The sequence below is a fragment of the Metarhizium album genome (genome assembly GCF_000804445.1).
Source record: "Metarhizium album ARSEF 1941 chromosome Unknown scaffold_9, whole genome shotgun sequence".
Taxonomy (NCBI): domain Eukaryota; kingdom Fungi; phylum Ascomycota; class Sordariomycetes; order Hypocreales; family Clavicipitaceae; genus Metarhizium; species Metarhizium album.
Window position 1 is genome coordinate 678193 of NW_024467583.1, and position 21915 is coordinate 700107.

Sequence of the window (21915 nt, forward strand, 5' to 3'; positions counted from 1 at the left end):
GAGGAAACACGAAGCAAGTAACAAAGGGGGTTGGAAATGGGATAGACGAATTCTCGAAAGAAAGACGTTGCTAGAGGTGTGGGAAAAAGTGCCTCAACATCGAAACGTCTGCAATCCGTCCAAGGGGGTCGAGACGCGGCCAATGGACGACAAGGAAAATTGGGCCAGCTGGTTACAGCGACAGTCATCAGCCTCGAGTGCCAAATGACGGGGCTCTGAATTGAACCAGAACCAGATGATGAGGGCACCGTGATAGTCCTACGGTCCCAATGATACAGTGCAAGAATGATCAAGCCAGGGCCGCATTCCCAAGTCCCAACCCCAACCCCCGTCGCTCAATCAGAGTCCAGCTCGTAGTCAAGTGGGCTGTACACAGTCTGTCTGGCGTGCTATCAATGGGTTGTGGGCAGCGCTCAGGGTGTGTGGCTCGCCATTTTTTTTTTTTTTTTTTTTTTTTTTTTGGAATACGTAGTCGCAACACCAACATTCTCCAAGCTTGACTGCTCCCACTTTTTTAGCTCCCCTGCCAAAAGGATGGTTGCTGTTATGTAGTGGTACTTGGGACGCTATCCATTGTCCCAGCTAGAGAGGCACCACATGCGACTATCAGGATATCTCATGCTAATCTGCCGTAGCAAGCTGTGGCGGATCAGAGTCTTCACCGTGGCTTCCTTTGCAGGGTCGAGCCAATTAGACCTCGTGTTGGTCGGTTGTTAACTTTGTTGCCACGTTGAGAAACGGCATCATCCTACCGGCACATGGGTGGCGGAATACGTGTGCATCATGGATACTTAAATAGAAGATTCGGCGTTTGCAATCAAGGCGATGTACACAGTACAACTGCGGCCTCATGATTCCAGAATAACTCGATTGGTCCGCATGAACTATGAGGCAGCTCCATTGCATCTTGACGACGTGTTATGTTATGCAGGTCCGGCCTAATGTACTGGTACTTCCAACGTACCATCGTGTCCCACCGTCCCCAGCGAAATTCTGCAGCTAGCCGTGAACTAAGCTCTCCAGGTTCTGATGACAGCCGATTCATCTTGGTGCAGGGAATAGACAAAACCGTACATCTCTTCCGATGGCTCATCAATTTTTTATGTACCTGGGCAAGGCTGAACTCTGGGAACCCAAAATTTGCTGGTGCCATCTCGGACGAGGAGACGGATAGCTCGGAATGAATGCCTTGGGTGGTCGTAGTCAACTGTTGGCCGCCCTCGGCGATTTTTCTAAACGCCATTCATTGGTCTCGTCGGAAGACATCTAGTCAGTTATATTCGATGGCATATGTCTCCTTTCGCCAATGGCACAAACTTCTCACAGCAAGATCCCCCTTGGTAATGATTCCCAGACCGATCGAGTACCCCCGCGTTGAATCTGGTGTACTGCTTGGTTTAGTAACGGCCACTTGTCCCAAGTTCGTAGGGGCCAAAAAAAAAAATTAACAGCCCATGCCGACGTCCGTCATCAATGGCGTGCAAGGTACTCCGTACGGCGACGGAAACCAGAAGTAGCCAGCTACATGGTCCGCAGCGCCTTGCCCAATGTGGTTTAGTGTATCAATATGGTTGAGAAACCTGTCACTCAGGAGCCGGTTTCCGTGAGGCAAAGGTTCAGCGCCTGCCAGGTGGCCGGCCAAATGCTACCGCGTCTTTCTTTTTTGGTGGGGCCGCCTGGTTCAACAATCAACTCGTCCCAGCAGACTGGTGCTATCCAACAACCCATGCTGGCACTGCTTGGCTGAGTCCAAACCTAGCAGCACAGAGTCGTTCAGTGACTTTTGCTGTTGCTGCGACGTCAACTGCTACGGTACGTACCACGACCCGCCCTGTTCGGCGTCTTCCTCCTGTAATATTCTACGGTACCGTTGGCCCAACCAAGGCCCTGCGGTTGACCATCACGTCCCTCTCCACCAGTCTGCTTACCTCAATCTCTCTCTTCATGCCTGGCTCAATCCTGAGGTTCTTCTCCTCGCGAATCCTGCTGAGCATTCTTACCGGGTAGGGAGACTCGAGCAAAAGTCTGGTTCAGCCCTCTGCCGTTTTAATTGTATAACTTTTTTTTTCTTCCCTCATTGACTACGTCACACCTGAGGCGCCGTTTTTCTTAACAGCACCTCGCTGACGACCAGCAAAGGCCAAATTCACCAACCCAACGCCACCCTTTACAACATTCCTAGACCACAAGAGTCTGCATTGACGGACTGAATATAGCTACCTACTAAGATCAACTACTAGATACGCTGTCCTGTCTTTCCCCTGGCCCACGAACCCTCCCGATAAAAATATATACAGGTTAATCTGTTGCCATGCGGCCCGAAGTCGAGCAGGAGCTTGCTCACACCCTGCTCGTTGAGCTGCTGGCATACCAATTCGCCTCGCCGGTGAGATGGATCGAGACCCAAGATGTTTTCCTCGCCGAGAGGACAGCAGAGCGTGTCGTTGAAGTTGGTCCTGCCGACACCCTTGGTGTTATGGCCAAACGAACTCTTGCATCCAAGTACGAGTCTTACGATGCAGCCAAATCCGTTCAGCGGCAAATTCTCTGCTACAACAAGGATGCAAAGGAAATCTACTACGATGTTGACCCTGTCGATGAAGAGCCCGAGCCTGATGCTGGCTCAAGTGCACCAGCTGCAGATGCTGGTACTGCTGCCCCTGCCTCGGCGCCGGCTGCTGCTGCTCCTCCTCCGCCAAGCGCCGGCCCGGCTGTCCAGGTTCTCGATCAGCCTGTTCAGGCCATTGATATCGTACGCGCTTTGATTGCCCAGAAATTGAAGAAGCCTCTTCTGGAAGTTCCTTTGGGCAAAGCAATTAAGGACCTTGTTGGCGGTATGTTACCCCGACTGCACGCTGTGCAATGTGCGACGAAAAAATAATATGAATCATTCATATTCTCCCAGGTCCTAATATTTTGTGTGAATAGGCAAGTCAACACTACAAAACGAAATTCTCGGTGACCTAGGCAAAGAATTCGGTTCGACCCCCGAAAAGCCAGAAGATACCCCGCTGGATGAACTTGGTGCCTCAATGCAGGCCACTTTTGACGGCAATCTGGGCAAGCAGTCTCAGTCCTTGATCGCCAGATTAATATCGTCCAAGATGCCTGGTGGTTTCAACATCACAGCTGCCCGCAAGTACTTGGAGACAAGATGGGGCTTGGGAGCTGGTCGTCAGGATGGCGCCTTGCTTCTGGCGCTGACTATGGAGCCTGCCACTCGTCTCGGATCTGAGGGCGATGCCAAGGCCTTCCTCGACGACGTTACCCAAAAATACGCCGCCAATGCTGGTGTCAGCTTGAACAGCGCGTCATCTTCCGGTCCCGCTGGCGGTGCCGGTGCCGGCATGATGATGGACCCTGCCGCAATTGATGCTCTGACCAAGGACCAGCGGGCTCTATTCAAGCAGCAGCTCGAGCTGTTTGCCCGCTACCTCAAGATGGATCTTCGGTCCGGTGACAAAGCTGCTATTGATTCACAGAAGTCCGAAAAGGTTCTCCAGGCCCAGCTTGACCTGTGGACTGCTGAACATGGCGACTTCTACGCCGCCGGCATTGAGCCCGTATTCAGTCCTCTCAAGGCCCGCACCTACGATTCATCCTGGAATTGGGCTCGTCAGGATGCTCTGAGCATGTACTTTGACGTCATTTTCGGCCGTCTCCAGGCTGTCGACCGTGAGATTGTCAGCCAATGTATCCGCATCATGAACCGCTCAAACCCCAAGCTTTTGGACTTCATGCAATACCACATCGATAACTGCCCCACGGAGCGCGGAGAGACATACAAGCTCGCCAAGGAGCTTGGGCAGATGCTTATTGAGAACTGCAAGGAGGTCTTGGACGTCTCTCCGGTATACAAGGATGTTGCCGTTCCAACTGGCCCCCGTACCACGGTCGATGCTCGTGGCAACCTCAATTACGAGGAAGTTCCCCGGGCCAGCTGCCGCAAACTCGAGCACTATGTTCAGCAAATGGCCGAGGGCGGCAAGATCTCAGAGTATGGCAACCGTACAAAGGTTCAAAACGACCTACAACGCATCTACAAGCTCATCAAACAGCAGCACAAGATGTCAAAAACATCCCAGCTCGAGATCAAGAGCTTGTATGGCGATGTCCTGCGCTCCCTTGCCATGAATGAAAGCCAGATCTTGTCCAAGGAGAATAACAAGGGTAAGAAGGGCGGTCTCCGCGGGATTAGCCAGAACAAGGGCAAAGTTGAGACCATTCCCTTCCTCCACCTGAAGCGCAAGACTCTCCACGGCTGGGACTATAGCAAGAAGCTCACTGCTGCCTACCTCAACTGTCTTGAAGATAGTGCTAGGGCTGGTGTGACTTACCACGGCAAACATGTCCTCATGACTGGTGCCGGTGCCGGATCAATCGGTGCTGAAGTTCTCCAGGGCCTCATCAGCGGCGGTGCAAAGGTCGTAGTGACTACCAGCCGATTCTCTCGTGAGGTCACCGAGTATTACCAGTCCATGTACTCCCGATATGGATCTCGTGCCTCTCAGATTGTTGTCGTTCCATTCAACCAGGGAAGCAAGCAGGATGTCGAGGCTCTCGTTGAGTATATTTATGACCCGAAGAACGGTCTCGGATGGGACCTTGACTACATTGTTCCCTTTGCTGCCATTTCTGAGGCTGGACGCCAGATCGATGGCATTGACTCACGCTCTGAACTTGCTCACAGAATCATGCTCACGAACCTCATTCGTCTTTTGGGCTGCGTCAAAACTCAAAAGGCTGAGCGTGGCTTTGAGACTCGTCCTGCTCAAGTTGTCCTCCCTCTCTCTCCCAACCACGGTACCTTTGGTAACGATGGTCTCTATTCCGAATCCAAGCTTGCCCTCGAGACCCTTTTTAACCGTTGGCATTCCGAAAGCTGGGCCAATTACCTCACTATTTGTGGTGCTGTGATTGGTTGGACCCGTGGAACTGGGCTCATGTCAGGCAACAACATTGTCGCCGAAGGCGTTGAGGCTTTCGGTGTCCGCACTTTCTCTCAACAAGAAATGGCCTTCAACTTGCTCGGCCTAATGTCCCCCGCCATTGTCGACCTTTGCCAAGCGGAGCCAGTCTTCGCTGATCTCAACGGTGGCCTGCAGTTTATCCCCAACCTCAACGAGGCTATGACCAAGCTTCGCAAGGACATTATGGAGACTAGCGAGATTCGGAGAGCTGTCTCCAAAGAAAGCGCCATCGAGAACTCTATCGTCAATGGTGCCAACTCCGATGTCCTCTACAAGAAGAAGATTATTTCTCCTCGTGCCAATATCAAGTTCGACTTCCCTCCTTTGCCGGATTGGAAGATCGATGTTTCTCCCCTCAACGACAAGCTCAGGGGCATGGTCGATCTGGACAAGGTGGTGGTTGTTACCGGTTTCGCCGAACTCGGTCCATGGGGCAATTCTCGTACGCGATGGGAGATGGAAGCGTACGGAGAGTTTTCCCTCGAGGGTTGCGTCGAAATGGCTTGGATCATGGGTCTCATTCGCAACCACAATGGTGCCATCAAGGGCAAACCTTACTCCGGTTGGGTCGACGCCAAGTCCGGTGAGCCTGTTGACGACAAGGACATCAAGCAGAGGTATGAGAAGCACATTTTGGAGCATTCCGGTATTCGCTTGATCGAGCCCGAGCTCTTTGAAGGCTACGATCCCAACCAGAAGCAGCTGCTTCACGAGGTTGTTATTGAAGAGGATCTGGAACCTTTCGAAGCCTCCAAGGAGACCGCTGAAGAGTTCAAGCGTGAACACGGCGACAAGGTTGAAATCTTTGAGATTCCTGACAGTGGTGAGTATATCGTTCGCATGAAAAAGGGGGCTTCTCTCTGGATCCCCAAGGCCCTCCGCTTCGACCGTCTGGTTGCCGGTCAGATCCCGACTGGTTGGGACCCCAAGCGATATGGAATTCCCGAAGACATCATCTCTCAGGTCGACCCAGTTACCCTATTCCTTCTTGTGTGCACTGCTGAGGCTCTGTTGTCGGCCGGCATCACCGATCCGTATGAGTTCTACAAATATGTCCACGTTTCCGAAGTTGGTAACTGTGTCGGTTCCGGTATGGGTGGGTCGGCAGCTCTCCGAGGCATGCACAAAGATCGCTTCTTAGACAAGCCTCTTCAGAATGATATTCTTCAGGAGTCTTTCATCAACACCATGGCTGCCTGGGTGAACATGTTACTCATCTCTTCTTCTGGTCCCATCAAGACTCCTGTCGGAGCTTGCGCCACCGCTGTGGAATCGGTCGATGTTGGTTACGAAACCATTATGGAGGGCAAGGCTCGTGTGTGCTTAGTCGGTGGTTTTGATGACTTTGGCGAGGAAGGGTCCTACGAATTCGCCAACATGAAGGCCACCAGCAACACTGTGGACGAGCTTAACCACGGCCGTACTCCCAAAGAAATGTCTCGTCCCACCACAACCACCCGTAACGGATTCATGGAGTCCCAAGGTTGCGGTATCCAAGTCATCATGACTGCTCAGCTCGCTGTGGACATGGGAGTTCCCATCTATGGTGTCCTGGCTCTCACCACCACGGCTTCTGACAAGATTGGCCGCTCTGTACCTGCCCCTGGTCAAGGTGTCCTTACCACCGCTCGCGAGCATGCTGGCAAATTCCCCTCGCCGCTGCTCGATATCGATTACCGGCGTCGCCAGATTGAGCGCCGCAAGAAACAGATTAAGCAGTGGCATGAGTCTGAGCTGGAGTTCATCCACGACGAAATCGATGCCATGAAGGCTCAAGATCCCTCTTTTGATGAGAAACTATATGCTCAGGAGCGCTTTGCGCACATCGAGAATGAGGCAATTCGACAAGAAAAGGAGCTGCTTCGTAGCATGGGGAACAATTTCTGGAAGAACGATCCCAGCATTGCTCCTCTCCGTGGCGCTTTGGCCACCTGGGGTCTCACCATTGACGATCTGGACGTCGCTTCCTTCCATGGCACCTCGACCAAAGCCAACGACAAGAACGAGTCGTCCGTTATTTGCCAGCAGCTGCGCCATCTCGGACGATCCAGGGGCAATGCTGTGATGGGTATCTTTCAAAAGTACCTCACTGGTCATCCCAAGGGTGCCGCCGGTGCCTGGATGATGAATGGCTGTCTGCAAGTTCTCAACAGCGGTTTGGTCCCTGGCAACCGCAACGCTGACAATGTCGATCCCGTCATGGAGGAGTTCGACCTGATTGTCTACCCCAGCCGTTCAATCCAGACGGACGGTATCAAAGCGTTCTCTGTTACCTCTTTCGGTTTCGGTCAGAAGGGCGCCCAGGCTATTGGTATTCACCCCAAGTATCTGTTTGCAACCCTCGACCAGACGACCTACCAGCAGTACTGCTCCAAGGTGGAGGCGCGTCAGAAGAAGGCCTACCGCTATTTCCACAACGGTCTCATCAATAATAGCCTGTTTGTGGCCAAGACCAAGGCTCCATACACTGACGAGCAGCTTAGCAAGGTGTTGCTCAATCCCGACGCTCGTGTGAGTGAGGACAAGAAATCTTCTGAGCTCAAATACTCTGAGGATTTTATGAAGCAATCCGAGAAAGCAATGACCTCTGCTCGTGCTGCTGAAACCGAAAAAGTCATGGAGACTCTGGCTCGAAAGGTTGCCAACAAGAATAGCAATGTTGGTGTTGATGTAGAGGACATCGCTGCCATCAATATTGAGAATGAGACCTTTTTGGAGCGAAACTTCACGTCGCAGGAGATCAAATACTGCAAAGGGGCTCCCAGCCCCCAGAGTTCCTTTGCCGGTCGGTGGAGCGCCAAGGAGGCCGTGTTCAAATCCCTCGGTGTCGCCAGCAGGGGTGCAGGCGCTGCCATGAAGGAAATTGAAATTGTGAAGGATGACAACGGTGCTCCCACGGTTAAGGTACGTGACTTGAACAAAAGCAAAATCTCCAATGAATTGCCGAGATTGTCTAACATGATTATAGCTCCACGGTGAGGCTGCTGCTGCTGCTGCCAAGGTTGGTGTGAAGGACATTTCGCTGTCCATCTCGCACTCCGACAATCAGGCTATTGCTGTTGCGGTTACCAACGTTTGATACGGCGTTGAGCATGGCGAGGGGATAGCATTTGTATGATGAGTAGCAGAACTGCGCGTGCTTATGATGGGTTGGTTGTAAACTCGCTTTGTTTCGTCGTTCTAATACGCATGCAGAATGGGCAGGGAATGCTGGAACTAGAACCTGGTTTATTGTGAATCTCAAGAGTAGACAGTGATGCAGTTGTAATGTAGTATCAAGTCGGTTTTATTTTTTAAATAGCCGTGTCTTTTGACTTGGTTTCTTGTGCCTTGACTGTATTGCATGTTGTACTCGTTCGTAGTAATCACACACAAAGCCTCACCAAGTCCTCTCACATGGATGCGAGTTTTTGCCCGCATATCAGGCGCATTCCCGTTCAAGCTGTGTTGCACCGTTGAGACACTGACAGCCGGCAACCAAAGCATTATTCAACCAGACTTCCATGTTCCTTTGATGGTACCAAGCACCGCGCACCAAGCACCAAGCCATCATCGTCATTCGGGTATGGAAACGCGCAGTCCATTCCAGCAACTCCCGCATCGAGCCCGTCTGCTCATCTCTACATTCCCAAATTCGCACCCCGGGTACGGAGCACTTGTACTCATTGGCCTCGGCCCCTTGCCCTTCCAGCGCGGCCGGAGCCCCGTCCTCCCCTGCCCCTATCTCCAGCTCCACGACCACCGGCGTGGCCATGGTCCCCTCTTGATGAGGCGTGACCACCACGTCCGCCTCTAAAGTTTCCTTGTTGGCCCTTTTGCGATTCGCTGACCTGATTGATAATGTCGTCGTCGACGCGGAGGTATTTGATCTGGAAACGAGTCAGCGGGCGTTCTGAGCATGGTCCAACGTCTGTCTGCTGTTGGACCAGGAGGGATTTGGGAGCGGCAGTACGTTGTTGCCCTTGACGTAAGCTTCTTTTAACCGGAGGAACTTGTCGCCTCGCTGCGCACCACCGTTAGCATTCCTGTGTTGGCCACGCCCCCCTTTCCCCCCCGGTTGATGAAGCGGCATGGCGCACCGGACTGGTCTGTACGACTTCTCGAAGAGTAAGATTCATCCACGTATCACACTGGACAAGGTGTCCGTTGAGGGTCTCGCCGTTTTTAAGCTCCACAAGCATGGGGTGGCCCTGGGCGGCGTTGAGAAGGCTGAGGGGCAACTATGTGCAGATGCAGAGTTAGAGTTGGAAAGCTGTGCAGGTTTTTGGGACGGCGGTGCGCGCGCGAGGGCGGTTCGACGTTTGACGGACCATGATGGGACTTGGCGCGGCGACGGAAAGCGTCTGGCGCGCGTCGTCGAGGATCGAGGTGTACGGGGGCGGGGGATGCGTCTGCTGGCGCTGCAGATGGTTGTTCTTTGTGGTTGTCGAGCCAAGTCACTCGTCAGTCGTCAAGAGAGTTGTCCATCGACGACGACGGCGACTACGACGACGACGACGACATGTCTTGCCAGGAACGGTTGTTTGGTCGGCGGCGCCCCGCGAGATGCATTGCCCCGCTTTGTGGGAGCTCGACCCCGATGAGAAAAAAGGCGGGCAAGATTTGTTCCTCTTCTCCTTTGCGTGTGTCGAGCATGCTTCTGCCCAGAACCAGGCAGCATCCCTTTTCGCTCCATTCCTGCGAGGCTGTGCGTGCACGAGAGACGGAGGCATGGATCGCGATGCGCGGTAGTCGGTTGATCTACGACGGGCTGCGGCGCTGCCCGCGCCCGGCTTTGCGTGGGCGAGCTTTGCGGCGCGCCGTGAGCTCGGGGCCGTCGGTGGTGATGACGACTACGAGAGCGCCGGCACCACCAGATGCGGCTGTGGCTGCGCCGAGACTGCCGCAGAGGAGGAGGCATGGCACAAGTGCTGCGAGCGCTGCTGCGGGCCTGCAAACCCAGGAGGCGATGCGAGATGCACAAGAAGCTCGGCGGTCCGGGAACGAGGTTCCACGAGACGAACGCCTGCTGACGCCCTCACCACCAAGCGAGGAGACACTGCGGGCGGCGTCGGTGGAGGAGATCGTGGCGGCGCTTGTGACGGTCCGAGATGCTCGGGGATGGAGCTTCCACGGCCAGGAGATCGATCGTCACGAAAGAATCATACAGCTCGTTGGCCATCTCCTGTCGGCGCGGCACCAAGCACCGACCCCCTTTCTGTACGAGTGCCTCATGGACGCCATGGCCGATCCGCAAGGATCCGTCTGGGGGATCCGCAAGCTCCTCGACGACATGGCGTCGCACAACGTGAAGCCCACAGCGGCCGTCTGTCAAAGTGCGCTGGCCGCGCTCGCAAACCACCCGGACTACGCGCTGCGGCAGGAAACACTCGACACCATGCAGGAATTCTGGTTCCCAGTCGACACCTCGGCGAGACAGAGCGTTGCCCTGGGTCTCTTGCGCGACGAGCAGTACGAGTTGGCCTTTGCGCGGCTCACCGACATGATGGAACAAGGGGCACGCATTGACGTCTGGGTGTTGGATATTTTCGTCATGGTCTTTGGCAAGTTGGGCTTTTTGGACGAGATGATGTCCCTCCTGTACCGACGCAAGAAGATGCAGAGCGAGGACATGGCCATGGCAAGCATCCTCTACTACGCGCTGGACGTGTGCAGCTCGGCCTTTCACTACACCGGCACGCTCTTTGCCTGGAACGTCGTGGTCAGAGGCTCTCTCCTGCAGCCAGCGGACGGGATAGTGGAAAACGTCCTCGCAACGGCCGCACGGCACGGCGATGCCTCTCTGGCGACGGAGGCACTGGACACGATATCGCAGCGGACGAGGGTCCTCGCGCACCACTACGAGGCGGTAGCAGAGGCCTTCGCCGCATCCGGCGACGTGGCGGGCGCACTTCGAATCCTGTGCATCATGAAGAAGAACGGGATACGGATCGCTCGAGGCAACACGAGAGCGGTGTACGAGGCGCTCCGACGGCAACCCAAGCTCACCCGCGACGCCGAGACGGCCCTCCGCGCCATGGCACGCGATGAGCAGCTCCCCGTCGCGGTCGTCGGAGTCGTGGTCGAAGCCGTCGCCGACGCGCAGGGCTCCGAGGCGGCCATGGACCTCTACCGCCACGTGCCTGCGCTCTGTGGTGAAGCGGCCAACGCGGCCATGATGCAAACCCTCATCATCAACAGCCCCGACGAGGAAACCACTCGCTCCCTTGCCAGGGACTATACTGCCCACGTCGCGGAGGACGATGACCCCGCTCGAGACGCCCACGTGTACGGAGCCCTCGTGGCAAAGGTCGCGGAAGCGGGGGAGCTGGGATTGGCATTCCGCTTCGCTGACAAGGCCCTGGCGGGCATCGGCGGCTTGGAGACGAGGCAGCTGGCGTGGGTCAAGGTGCTGTTGACAAAGGCGGCCGAGGTGGAGGACGGAAGAATATGGGGCGTCGTGGATGCGTTGAAGAAGGATGAGCACACGGCGGCTCTGGTGGAGAGACTGCTGAGACGGATGAGAATCACGAAGAGGGCTGCTGGTCTGAAGACGTGATGCGAGATGGAGACTAGAGAAGGCCCGTCTTCATACCCACCCACGCATATGAGAATGTCCACGGTGTCCCATGTCGGAAGACTGTCCGTGAGACTTGACGAGCCAAAGAGCCGGGGCAACAACAGTCCGTGCGTACAGCGCAACATGTATGCTGTGGGCGGCGAGACGACTCACGCCGGTAACCTGTCAATCAATCGGCAACGTCTCGGTCCCGGAGACAAAGTGGGGCCGTCATCTCCCCCCGTGGGGCCCGGCGCTGCTCGGCGCGCTCATCCCTTCAGCGACCGTGCGGGCTCCCCTTGTGCACATGTGCACGGCCATCACCGTCCAGGCGTGCTCAAAGTCGGCATTCCTTGGCTGTTGAAAATCTCCTCGTCGGATCAAGAATTATTTACATGAAAAGGGCACTGAAAGCGCCGCGTCTCCCCAAGTCTCGGTCAAGGGTAGATAGCGGAGCCACGCTCACCGGGTGATCATGTCGTGTATGAGCTAGAGTACATTCGGTACATTCGAAACTCCATTCCATTGGGTATATGGAAGCCCTCGCCGGCCTCGCCGTTCATTCGTCGTCCTTCATCAATCCGTGACCGGCCTAATACGATACCTAGTGCCCTTGGTTCCATCCTTCCCCCATCCCCCAGCTATACCCGTGCCCCTGACTCTGTCCATATCCATTCCCCTGGTTCCCATACTGCCAATTCTGTGACTGTTGGCCGTGTTGGCTGTGCTGATGGTTTTGCTGACGGTTCTGCTGGTGGTTTTGCTGATGGTTCTGCTGGTGGTTTTGCTGGTGGTTTTGCTGCTGATGGTTTTGCTGATGACTTCGATGGTTCTGCCGGTGGTTCTGCCTATCGCCCAGAGTCCCCTGTTCAGGCCGCAGCCCGGCATATGCAGCCAGCGACCCGTGTATTCCCGAAGACGTCATTGTCGGATTATACGACAGCGTCGGGTAACCGTGGTTGCTTGAGCCTGCGCCCGAAGAGCTCTTCTGATACGAGTAAGGCTTGTAGCCAATCTTGCTGGAAGAGTCAGCCACGTCACTGCTCTCATATCGCGCTGTTGCCAGGCCGCCCAGTGAAGACCGTGTCTGCATATTGTTATATCGGATATTCAAATGTGTGTCTGGTACTGGCGGTGCCGATGGTGCTGGCGGTGCTGAGGGTGCTGGCGGTGCTTGGAATGCACTCGTCCTGGGCTGCGGTGTCATGCTAGACGGTTGATGGCTTTGCTGCGACGTGGAGCGCGAGTTGTACGCAGGTTGAAACGGAGACTTCTGCTGTGGCGGCGTCGGTCGGTGTATCTTGATGCTGGAATTGGGTGCGTATGACTGATTATGAGAAGCAGCATGGGTCAAGAGCGCGGCGTCTTCCATGTTGACCTGGGGAGCCGCTGGCGCGAGGTCGGGGCTCTGAGAAACTGCATGGCCGTGTTGCAGCAGGGGTGATACTTGACGGCCTGCAGTTCTTAGCAAATCATTATTGTGCTGAGTCCAACTTGATGTCGGGGCATTGGTGCTTGTCGGGGTATTATTTGAAGCTTGTCTTCTGTGATTCGAGGTGCTCATATTTGCTTCAGCGGGCCGCCGCTCTTCAGGCTCGTGGTGTGATTCTGTTGCAGGAGCAGGTTCTGGCGGCGGATATGCCGAGTAATATACGCTGCCTCCCGACAAGCTCATTCCATTATTTAGCTGAGCCCTCGGCGGGTCATCCAAAGGATCCGGTTGTGGAAGTGCCAGTCCCAATGCGGACTGGAAGTAAGGAAGTTGTGTCGGCTGTTGATGGAGGCCATGGACAGGATCGTGGACAGAATCCCGGACCGGGTCCGGCGCGGGGATTTGAGGATACGAGTAAGGCGCACCATGATCGGAGCTAAAGTCATTGTCGTCCTGGGGCGCTTCTTGTTGTTCCGTATTTGTAGTTTCATCTCTTCCAAGAGTAATATCCGCGTTTGCTTCGTGCATTACCGTCTCATCGCATTCTTTCTCAGTATCGTCACCTTCAGCATCAGCATCAACGTCGGCCTCGGCATCATCGCCCGCTTGAGCATCAGGCTTCGTCTTTCGCCTTCTTGGTCGCTGAGGCGGGTACTCGCATTGAAGCTGGCCGTTTTGGCACTCTGTGCAAGTCGGTCTCTCCTTTGGACACTACATCACTTTGGTGTTAGCACCCTACGTCATACAAACCGTCAACGAGAACGGGAAGAAGGTAAGAAAACAAACCTTGACCCTGCGGCTCTTGCATTGAAAGCAAGCAAGGCGCGACTTCCCAAGTGGTCTTGAGCTTCTCTTCCCCATGCCCTTTGGGGTTGATTCTTCCAGTACAAGTTCTCTCGTTGTCGTTCTTGCACCAGAGTCTTCCCCCTCGCCTGACGCGGAAGCACTGGAGGGTGGCACTGGAGCGGAGCTTTCCTTATTGCTGGGATGGATAATCTGCAGTCGTTCCGCTCCATACGTGACCAACATGTTGAGCGATTCCTTCTGAAGGTCTGGTGCCTGATTTGCAAAGATGTTGAACTGGTCGCTGGAGAGCGAGTCAGGACTGACTCCCGCCTCATTCAACAGCTTGGTCGCGACGTCTTTTCGTCGCGCTGCCTCCTCCGGAGTAAGATTGAGAGCCAACGGCTTGGAAGCAGAATGCGCTTGCTCGTGTGCGGAACCACGCCCTGCGGCAGAACCATGTTCATTCGCATCAATGTCCATGGCGGCATTAGCTTCACTAAGCTGAGACATGCCGGCATGGTCCAAGGCCTGAGTAGCTTGATGCATCAACGACAAATGTTCTTGCTGCGTCTGTTCGGCTCCTTTTTTCTTCCTCTTCCTTTTCTGCCCATTAGGCTCGCCGTTTTGCGCCCGTTGTAGCTCTCTGTTCTTCTTTCTTCTGACCTTGGCGGCTTCTTCCTGCGCCAATTTGGCAGCCTTTGCTAGCTTTTTTCTATCTGGCTTCTGAGGCCCAATCATAGGCGGAGGTTTCAGCAGTTCCGTGAGTTCAGCGACGGTTTTGTGCATGACTGTTTGGTTGTACTTGACGGATATTGCACGGGCTTTCCTTGGAAAGGTGATGAGCAGCCGTCCTCTGCAGTCAAACGCGGGTCGACCTGGTAGATCAAGTTAGAAATAAACCCTCCTTGGCACAAACGAGAAGCGCAATGACATACTCATCAAGACCGGATCAGGTTCCTTTTTGCTATACTCGCCTACAATGGACCGGGTCTTGCCCTCGTTGTGCGCTTTCCAGTGCTCAACCGACTGTTCACATATAAAGGTGAAATCCCACCCATGGGCGGCAAATTCGGAGTTTTGCAGCGCCCAAACACTCTTGTCCTCGACACTAGCTGCCATGGCAATCTGTTCGGCCACAGCCTTCTGAACCAGAGGGGCTTGGTTGGGCTGGTCTCTCAGCACATCCATGGCTGTGTACACGCGCGCCTGGCCCTCACTCCTCGTATTGCCATCCACTCCATCCTCCGCAAGCAATGGGTCAACGTTGTTCGTGTCATCCTTGTCCCCCTGAGTCAGATTCACCATGAACTCTGCGGCACCGGCAACATCCAGCGTCGCGTTAACATGTTCGGCTCGGGTGTCTGTCGTCTTGGAGTCGATGAGCGCGCGGAGCCGACCCCGGAGGTCGTCAAGCGATGAGCACGCGCCGTTGTTTGGCGCAACGTCGTCGTCGGTTCCAAAGTTGAAACTGCCAAGAAAATCTGCCATGGTGTGGTTGGCTCGACGGCAACACATTGCGCGATGATCTAGACGGCCATAGCCTCGCGACGATGCCCCGACAGCGGTAGCTACTTGAGCGTCGGACGAGGCTTGTCTCTCCCTACTGGAGATGGGATGTGTTGATGTGCTTTCCTGCTGCTGGCTGCTGGCTGCTGGCTGCTGGCTGCTGGCTGCTGACTGCTGGCGATGGCGATGGCGATGGCGATGGCGATGGCAAGAGTCAAGACCAACCACCGCTACTCCGTACTTGGAAAGAGGATAAAGGGCAACTGAGAACTTGGGCGTCTGGTGGGGCGCGCCCTGCTGAATGTGCGAAGGAGTGGTTGTGGCGGCTCCCTTTTTCTGGGATACCCAGTGGGTACCTTTCTGGCTTCGTGTAGCGACAATGACTGCGGTGTAGTTCTTTGTGACTTGAGACATTGACTGTTTTTTGGCTGTCGCACCTTCCAGACGTCACCTTGAATGAAATTATCATCCTCTTTCCCACCTACTTACTTACTAGTACTTCATTCATCTTCAAGGCTCGGCATGGCAAACACATGCAACCCTCGTCACAAAACTATTTGTCACTTTTGTAGTCAGATACTACTTACATTTCCGAGTCCCCAAGGGGGAAAGAGAAAAGAATTTCAAAAGTCCGCCCAATATGTTAGTCAGTACACGTGCATACCAATGCACTGTTCCCGGCTCAGCTCTACACATGATCGTCGACCCATTGCTCGATTCTCTCCACAATTTCTGCCTTCTTTCCTGCCGTGCTGAGTCCCTTCGAGCCGGCTACATCCCTCAACTGAGCGACCGTCATCTTCATGATTTCTCCGCTTGTGTGATGGCAGCTTTGAGCTCCGTCATCGACATGGAAGACGGGTTGAGCTGTCCTGACGGGCCGCGCCTTTGCTTCACTGGACGATCAGATGCTTCATCATCAGCTTCCCGTTTCAACGACTTGGCTGTTTTGGCCGTCCCCGCATCTTCTTCGAGTTTGCCCGACCACTCTTCCAAATAACCACCAGCTCTCTTGCTAATGGCCTTGTACTTCGGCTTGGTAGCGTCCTCAGCCGTCTCCGGCACTTCCTCTTCCAGCGCGAGAGCCTTGAGAATCTTGTAGTGCCACTGCAGCGCAGGATTGGGGTACTTTGTCGGATTGTACATTGCCCTGGGCAGCTGCAGTTGCTGCACAATGGTCCTCATGTGCGTCTTCAGCTCGTCAGAGCTTTGCGTCACTTTGTCTGGTGGCTTAATCTCTCTCAAGTCATCCGCAAAAGGCAGTGGATATATCCAGAGTCCAGCTGGCAAGTACGGCGTTCCACATTCTTCGTCAGACCGTTCCCGGGACGGGACGATGGCAGCTAGAATTGGCTGAGCATTGCTCCGAACCACACACCAGGCGATGCCGACTTTGTTGTCCCTGATCAACTTTTGCCACAGCGCAGAAAATACACGAGTAGAGCCAACATAATCCTCTTCGCTGGGGAAGATGAATGTCGACTTTTTGACACTGGCCCATGTTGTTAACAACTCGCGGGGTTTGAAGCCAATAATCCGAATAACAGGCGACCCAAAGTCCTTCAGGGACTTGTGCTCATCAGGCGTGAAATAGACGTATTCCCCACCACCAAACTTGTACGCCTTCTTCATCTCCCCTTTTTCAACCGTTCTGGTGCTATCCTCAGCCAGTCTTGTGGTTTCGCCAGTGGCAATCTGAGGTTTTTCTCCGTCCAACCAGATGTAGCATGTCCTGGCCGGCGTTTGCCGTTGAAGAATATTGTATCCTTTTACTGAGATTCGCAAACCAGGCGCTATCTCAAGCGGCAAGTTTGAAAACAATGCGCGTTTGGGTGTCTGCCTGGAGTTGATGTTCGAAGTCAGAGAGCTTAGCAGGGATAGCCCGTCGCCCGACTTGGAAATGGCCACTGCAGTGCTGTTGGCTTCCGCAATGGGATCGCGGTATACAATGTCCTGTCTACGTTAGTCGCAAGCACCGGAGCAGAGCAGCAAAGAGAGCTGGATAACATACATCGTAGAATTTCGACAAGTCAAACTTGACATCACCTCTAGCGATTGGAAACAGATCAATTGTGATACCCAGATCATAGAGATCTTTAGCTCGAACCGCAGCTGCCGACATGGCCGCCTTGTCGGAAGGATGGGGGTTGTCATTGTCAGTGATGATGAATAGGCGACGGCTTCCAAAATTTGCAGCCTTTGTCGTAAAGATTTGATTGGCGCAGAAGAGCACATTCGACATGATTGCACGGTCACTCGATGGCGTCAACACTTCATCGGCGTCTTCACCGTCCTCGACGAGACTCTTAAGCACCTTGACATCCTCGGCGGCGGGTACGTCAAGGTCCGTAAATAGATAGCAATTAGGATACCCCAAGCCATTGCGGCCATCTTCCTCGTTACGAAGTTTGGTTTTTTTGGTTCCGAAGAGCAGAATGCCCATCATGTCTTTGGGGTTCGAGATGATGCGTTGTTCCATCAAGTGGTAGGCGCATTTCAGGGCTGCCTCGAGAGCACTATCCTGATCCGCCTTCTTTGTGTCAGACGGCGGTGGCGGCTTCAACATAGATTCGCTAACTTCAATGGCCATTATGATCGCATCTTTCTGTGCCTTGTTAGTCTGGGGGGTTGTCAGCAATATGCCGTGAACAACTGAGGCGATGAATATTGTATGGACGCATTACCGTCTCATCCATCTCTTGATCCTCATCATCCTCCTGCTCCCGCTTCCAATCTTGATTACTGTCCGCCATTTCTCAATCGATTGTGTCTGACCCGAGTGCAAAGGACTGAGAAACTACATGCGGAACAGTCTGAAAGTCGTTAATGATCATCCGCCAATTTCAGAGCTTCAGGCCAGTACGCGCGCGCTGCTGATTTGTCGCATCGCGCCACAGGGGCTAGTCGTCGCGCTATCACGTGATCCATTACCACGAATTGCCTTTGATGCCATTGGTCCGATTTGACAGTTGTTAAGAGAAACTTACTCCCAGGTGATTTTGGTCCACAAAAACCATGTACCTCCGTAACGGGTCCCAGCCTGCGTCGGCGCCAGGATTAGTTGCGTCATGATATTGTCCGTTCCCGATCCCGAGCGCAGAGCTACACTCGGGACATCGGTTTTTCTGCAACTGCGCCAGACGTCCTCCTTACAACGGCCGGTTGCCCCTTTGTTTTCGGCCTTTGGAGTTCAAGTCCATCGATCATGTCATCGCGGCTCTGCACAAAACAGCTTTTAAGGGGCCTGTCAAGGAATCCATCTTCCCGGCTTGTCCTGTCCCAAGTCGCGACACAGACTAGGCATTTTGCAACACCGGTGCCGCCCGTCACCCAGGATGCAGCAGGCTCCAAAGGCCCAACCGCAATTGTGTTCCTCAACATGGGAGGACCGTCAAAGACCGATGAAGTTGGCAATTTTTTAAGTCGCTTGTTTGTACGTACACCACCGCGCACCGTCCAAGGTATTCTATGGTCATACTGACATATTGCGACTCTCAGTCCGATGGCGATTTGATCCCTCTGGGTCGACTCCAAGGTTACTTGGGCCCCCTCCTCTCGAAGCGACGAACACCCATGATCCAAAAGCAGTATGCTGCCATTGGTGGCGGCTCCCCGATCCGAAAGTGGTCAGAGTTCCAGAGCGCCGAGATGTGCAAGATCTTGGACAAGATATCCCCAGAAACTGCACCCCACAAGCCCTACGTGGCTTTCCGATATGCTGATCCTCTTACTGAGGATATGTATCAACAACTCTTCTCGGATGGGTTCGGTAACGGCAAGGGGGGCCGAGCTGTTGCTTTTACTCAATACCCCCAATACTCGTGCTCCACCACCGGTTCCAGCCTGAACGAGCTGTGGAAGTGGAGGCAACGACTTGAAGGAAAGAGGGTGGATGAAGCCGGAGAGGGTACCATTACTTGGAGCGTAATCGACAGATGGCCCGCTCACGCCGGACTTGTTGAGGCTTTTGCGCAGAACATCGAAGCAAAGTTGGCAGAGTATCCTGCGAGCCGCCGAAGGGACGTGGTCCTCTTGTTTTCTGCACACAGCCTCCCCATGTCTGTCGTCAACAGAGGCGACCCGTATCCCGCCGAGGTTGCCGCCACTGTTTACGCTGTCATGCAACGACTTAAATTCTCCAATCCCTACCGACTATGCTGGCAATCTCAGGTTGGTCCGTCTGCATGGCTCGGCCCTCAGACCGCCACCACGGTGGAGCAATATGTTGCCAAGGGTCAAAAGGACTTGGTCCTGATACCCATCGCTTTCACGTCCGACCATATTGAGACGTTGTACGAGCTGGACCACGAAGTCATTGGCGAGAGTGGCCACACGGAGACGATTAAGCGAGCAGACAGTCTCAATGGTAGCCCGGTGTTTATCGAGGCTCTTGCAGACATTGCCAAGGCGCATCTGGGGAGTCGTGAGGCTTGTTCGAGGCAAATGACCCTTCGGTGCCCCAGTTGCAAGAGCGAGCGGTGCACAGAAACAAAAAAATTCTTTGCAGGGCAACAGGCGAATTTGTAGGCGACATGGTTGAGCAAGAGGGCCTTGAGGATATGTACAATTAGAACATGGTGTATACATGCATTGGGGCGCCACTGAACGGAACAGATACTGTTGATGCCGCTCTCGTCGACACATTCATAGACGTGATTCTCGGTCGCACGATTGCCGTGTGTTGCGTGCGTGCCTGGGTAATTTTGGGTAATTTCTCCGAACATTATCGTACATTGTTCACCTACCCTGTAGGCTGTGTCTGAGTGAATGCTCCGCAGAAACCAGTCGAGCCTACTAGTGTGCTTAAAAAAGGAAAACCCAAAAATTTCCTGTCCCGTATGTTTTGTCTCCATTCATATCGATGTAAGTCTCCTGAATTGTCAAGTCACGTATCCCGAAACCCTTTTAGCTATGCCAGAATTGGCCGTCGCATGTTTCCTCCCACCATTTGTAGGCCACGACCCACCCGACACATTCTGGAGCCCGAAGCCCGAAGGCGATACGAGCACTTTGCATCAAGATGCGGAGCTGGGTGCGACAGCAAACATCCAACACGTCCAACACGTCTGGCGCAGATGGCTGCCGACACGAACAGGAGCTCACTCGAAGCCGACATTGGCACACACACACGACTCAGAGGGTCTGCCCTGATTCTTCATCTCGTCCGGAATATTTTGAACCTGGCCACCTCCCAAACAGACAGTAATAGGGAGTCGGGACCCCTTCAGCCACGCCACAGACTGACTCCGGACTCCGTGCTCCCCTCGCGGAGAACGCCAGACAGGTGTCACGTCAAGCCTGTTTCGGACATCGCGCCGGGGTGCTCGTACGTCAGTCAGTCAGAGCGAGGCTAAATCACATCACGGTGGGAACCGGAAAGCAGCTGGGGCATTGGGCCGCAATACGCAGCAGAACGACGACGGCTCGGCCGGCCTGATTGCTTTTTCTTTAATTTTCACATTCCACTACATGCGTACATGCGCATATGGAGTCATGAGACTGGGGGGTAAAGGGCAGCACAAGCACCGATTCTATGTACTATCTGCAACGGGTTGAAATCACGGTCGCCTCGAGTGTCTCGGAGAGTGTCATGTACGCACGTACCCAGGCAGGTAATCCAACACAACCGCGACGCGTAAACTGAGATCTGTGGAGGGATGGACTGAATACTGAAAAAAAGAAGTCAAATCTCGGCCGACCAGACTTCGAACACATTCCAATCGCGCAAATGTATGTCAGCTTGACGAGCACTTCAGCAGCGAAATGGAAATCCAGGCCAAGGAGGGAGACATGTGGGGTTGGACGGGTCTCCAGGATACGTACTACGTACTACTAGTAGTATTGAATGAAACCTTTGTTCTTCCCAGTTGGGTTCGACAGATCGCGTCAATTGGAGAAGTCCCCCCTTCTTGGCCTCTCAAGTCTCATCAACATCGAGGCCTCGCAAGCACGCTGAACTGTCGCTGTGATTTGCAGTTTGCAGGCGGCCTCGAGGCTTCCACTGCTGCAGCCTGCCCCGTAAGCCCTGTAGGCGCCCCCCCCACCCCTGGGCCAAGGCTCCTCATGTCGCACGGCACGGCATGCCCAACGCGCCCTAGCATACCCACCTAGGGCTAATGGACACGCACGCGCACGGGATAAAGTTAATGCGCACCTAAAGCGTGGAGCCAAGCGCACCTATTTAAAGGGCGCACACAATTCTCTCTTTTGTAGATTAATTCAAGGCTTTTAACCATCATCTGAGTGATATCTAGCTTGGTGCCACTGCTATCGTGTGACAGTTATGAGCCCGGGGTAAAGCGAGTAGAGTCGTAAGATGCCTAGCAGATAGAGCCAGCAGATAGATCCAGCAGAAAGTGGCAGCAGATAGTGGCAGCACATAGTGGCAGCACATCGTGGCAGCAGTATGCCTTGCCCAGGATCTATGCTCTAGAAATAGCTCTAGCATTTAGGTCAGCTAGAGCTAGGGGGTGTGTCGCATAGCATATAAGGTGGTCTACTACACACAAAAGTGTGGCGTGGGCCACGCCCAACTTTTGGTGTGACACCTCATCTCCCGCCTCAAGGTACCCACCTGCGGGCCCGTCCATCAAGGCCTCGGATTGGCTGGCTGAGAGACCTTGCAGCCAACCAGCACCTCCATGCAGCTCTTTGCCGTCGAGTTTCCCAGGCATCATTGAGTC

General features: G+C 54.2%; 6 protein-coding genes across 6 annotated transcripts; 3 read left to right on the plus strand and 3 right to left on the minus strand.

Annotated features, from left to right (window-relative positions):
* Nucleotides 1-2311: 2311 nt before the first annotated feature.
* On the plus strand, nt 2312-8049 carry MAM_04303 (fatty acid synthase subunit alpha; the record flags this gene model as incomplete). Its single annotated transcript, XM_040823101.1, has 3 exons — nt 2312-2834; nt 2929-7874; nt 7939-8049. The coding sequence occupies 3 exons, from the start codon at nt 2312-2314 to the stop codon at nt 8047-8049; spliced, it is 5580 nt and encodes a 1859-aa protein (XP_040678980.1).
* Nucleotides 8050-8632: 583 nt separating this feature from the next.
* Nucleotides 8633-9151, minus strand: MAM_04304 (ribonucleoprotein (LSM)-related domain protein; the record flags this gene model as incomplete). Its single annotated transcript, XM_040823102.1, has 3 exons — nt 8633-8839; nt 8923-8973; nt 9050-9151. The coding sequence occupies 3 exons, from the start codon at nt 9149-9151 to the stop codon at nt 8633-8635; spliced, it is 360 nt and encodes a 119-aa protein (XP_040678981.1).
* Nucleotides 9152-9795: 644 nt separating this feature from the next.
* MAM_04305 (pentatricopeptide repeat protein) lies at nt 9796-11508 on the plus strand (the record flags this gene model as incomplete). The annotated part of the gene is made up of 1 exon (XM_040823103.1): nt 9796-11508. The coding sequence occupies one exon, from the start codon at nt 9796-9798 to the stop codon at nt 11506-11508; it is 1713 nt and encodes a 570-aa protein (XP_040678982.1).
* A 604-nt stretch (nt 11509-12112) lies between these two features.
* Nucleotides 12113-15214, minus strand: MAM_04306 (Zn(2)-C6 fungal-type DNA-binding domain protein; the record flags this gene model as incomplete). Its single annotated transcript, XM_040823104.1, has 3 exons — nt 12113-13651; nt 13727-14601; nt 14662-15214. 3 exons carry the CDS (start codon nt 15212-15214, stop codon nt 12113-12115), a joined length of 2967 nt encoding a protein of 988 aa, XP_040678983.1.
* Nucleotides 15215-16033: 819 nt separating this feature from the next.
* MAM_04307 (ku70 protein) lies at nt 16034-17985 on the minus strand (the record flags this gene model as incomplete). The annotated part of the gene is made up of 3 exons (XM_040823105.1): nt 16034-17185; nt 17244-17852; nt 17917-17985. The coding sequence occupies 3 exons, from the start codon at nt 17983-17985 to the stop codon at nt 16034-16036; spliced, it is 1830 nt and encodes a 609-aa protein (XP_040678984.1).
* Nucleotides 17986-18437: 452 nt separating this feature from the next.
* Nucleotides 18438-19759, plus strand: MAM_04308 (ferrochelatase precursor; the record flags this gene model as incomplete). The annotated part of the gene is made up of 2 exons (XM_040823106.1): nt 18438-18665; nt 18731-19759. 2 exons carry the CDS (start codon nt 18438-18440, stop codon nt 19757-19759), a joined length of 1257 nt encoding a protein of 418 aa, XP_040678985.1.
* Nucleotides 19760-21915: the final 2156 nt, after the last annotated feature.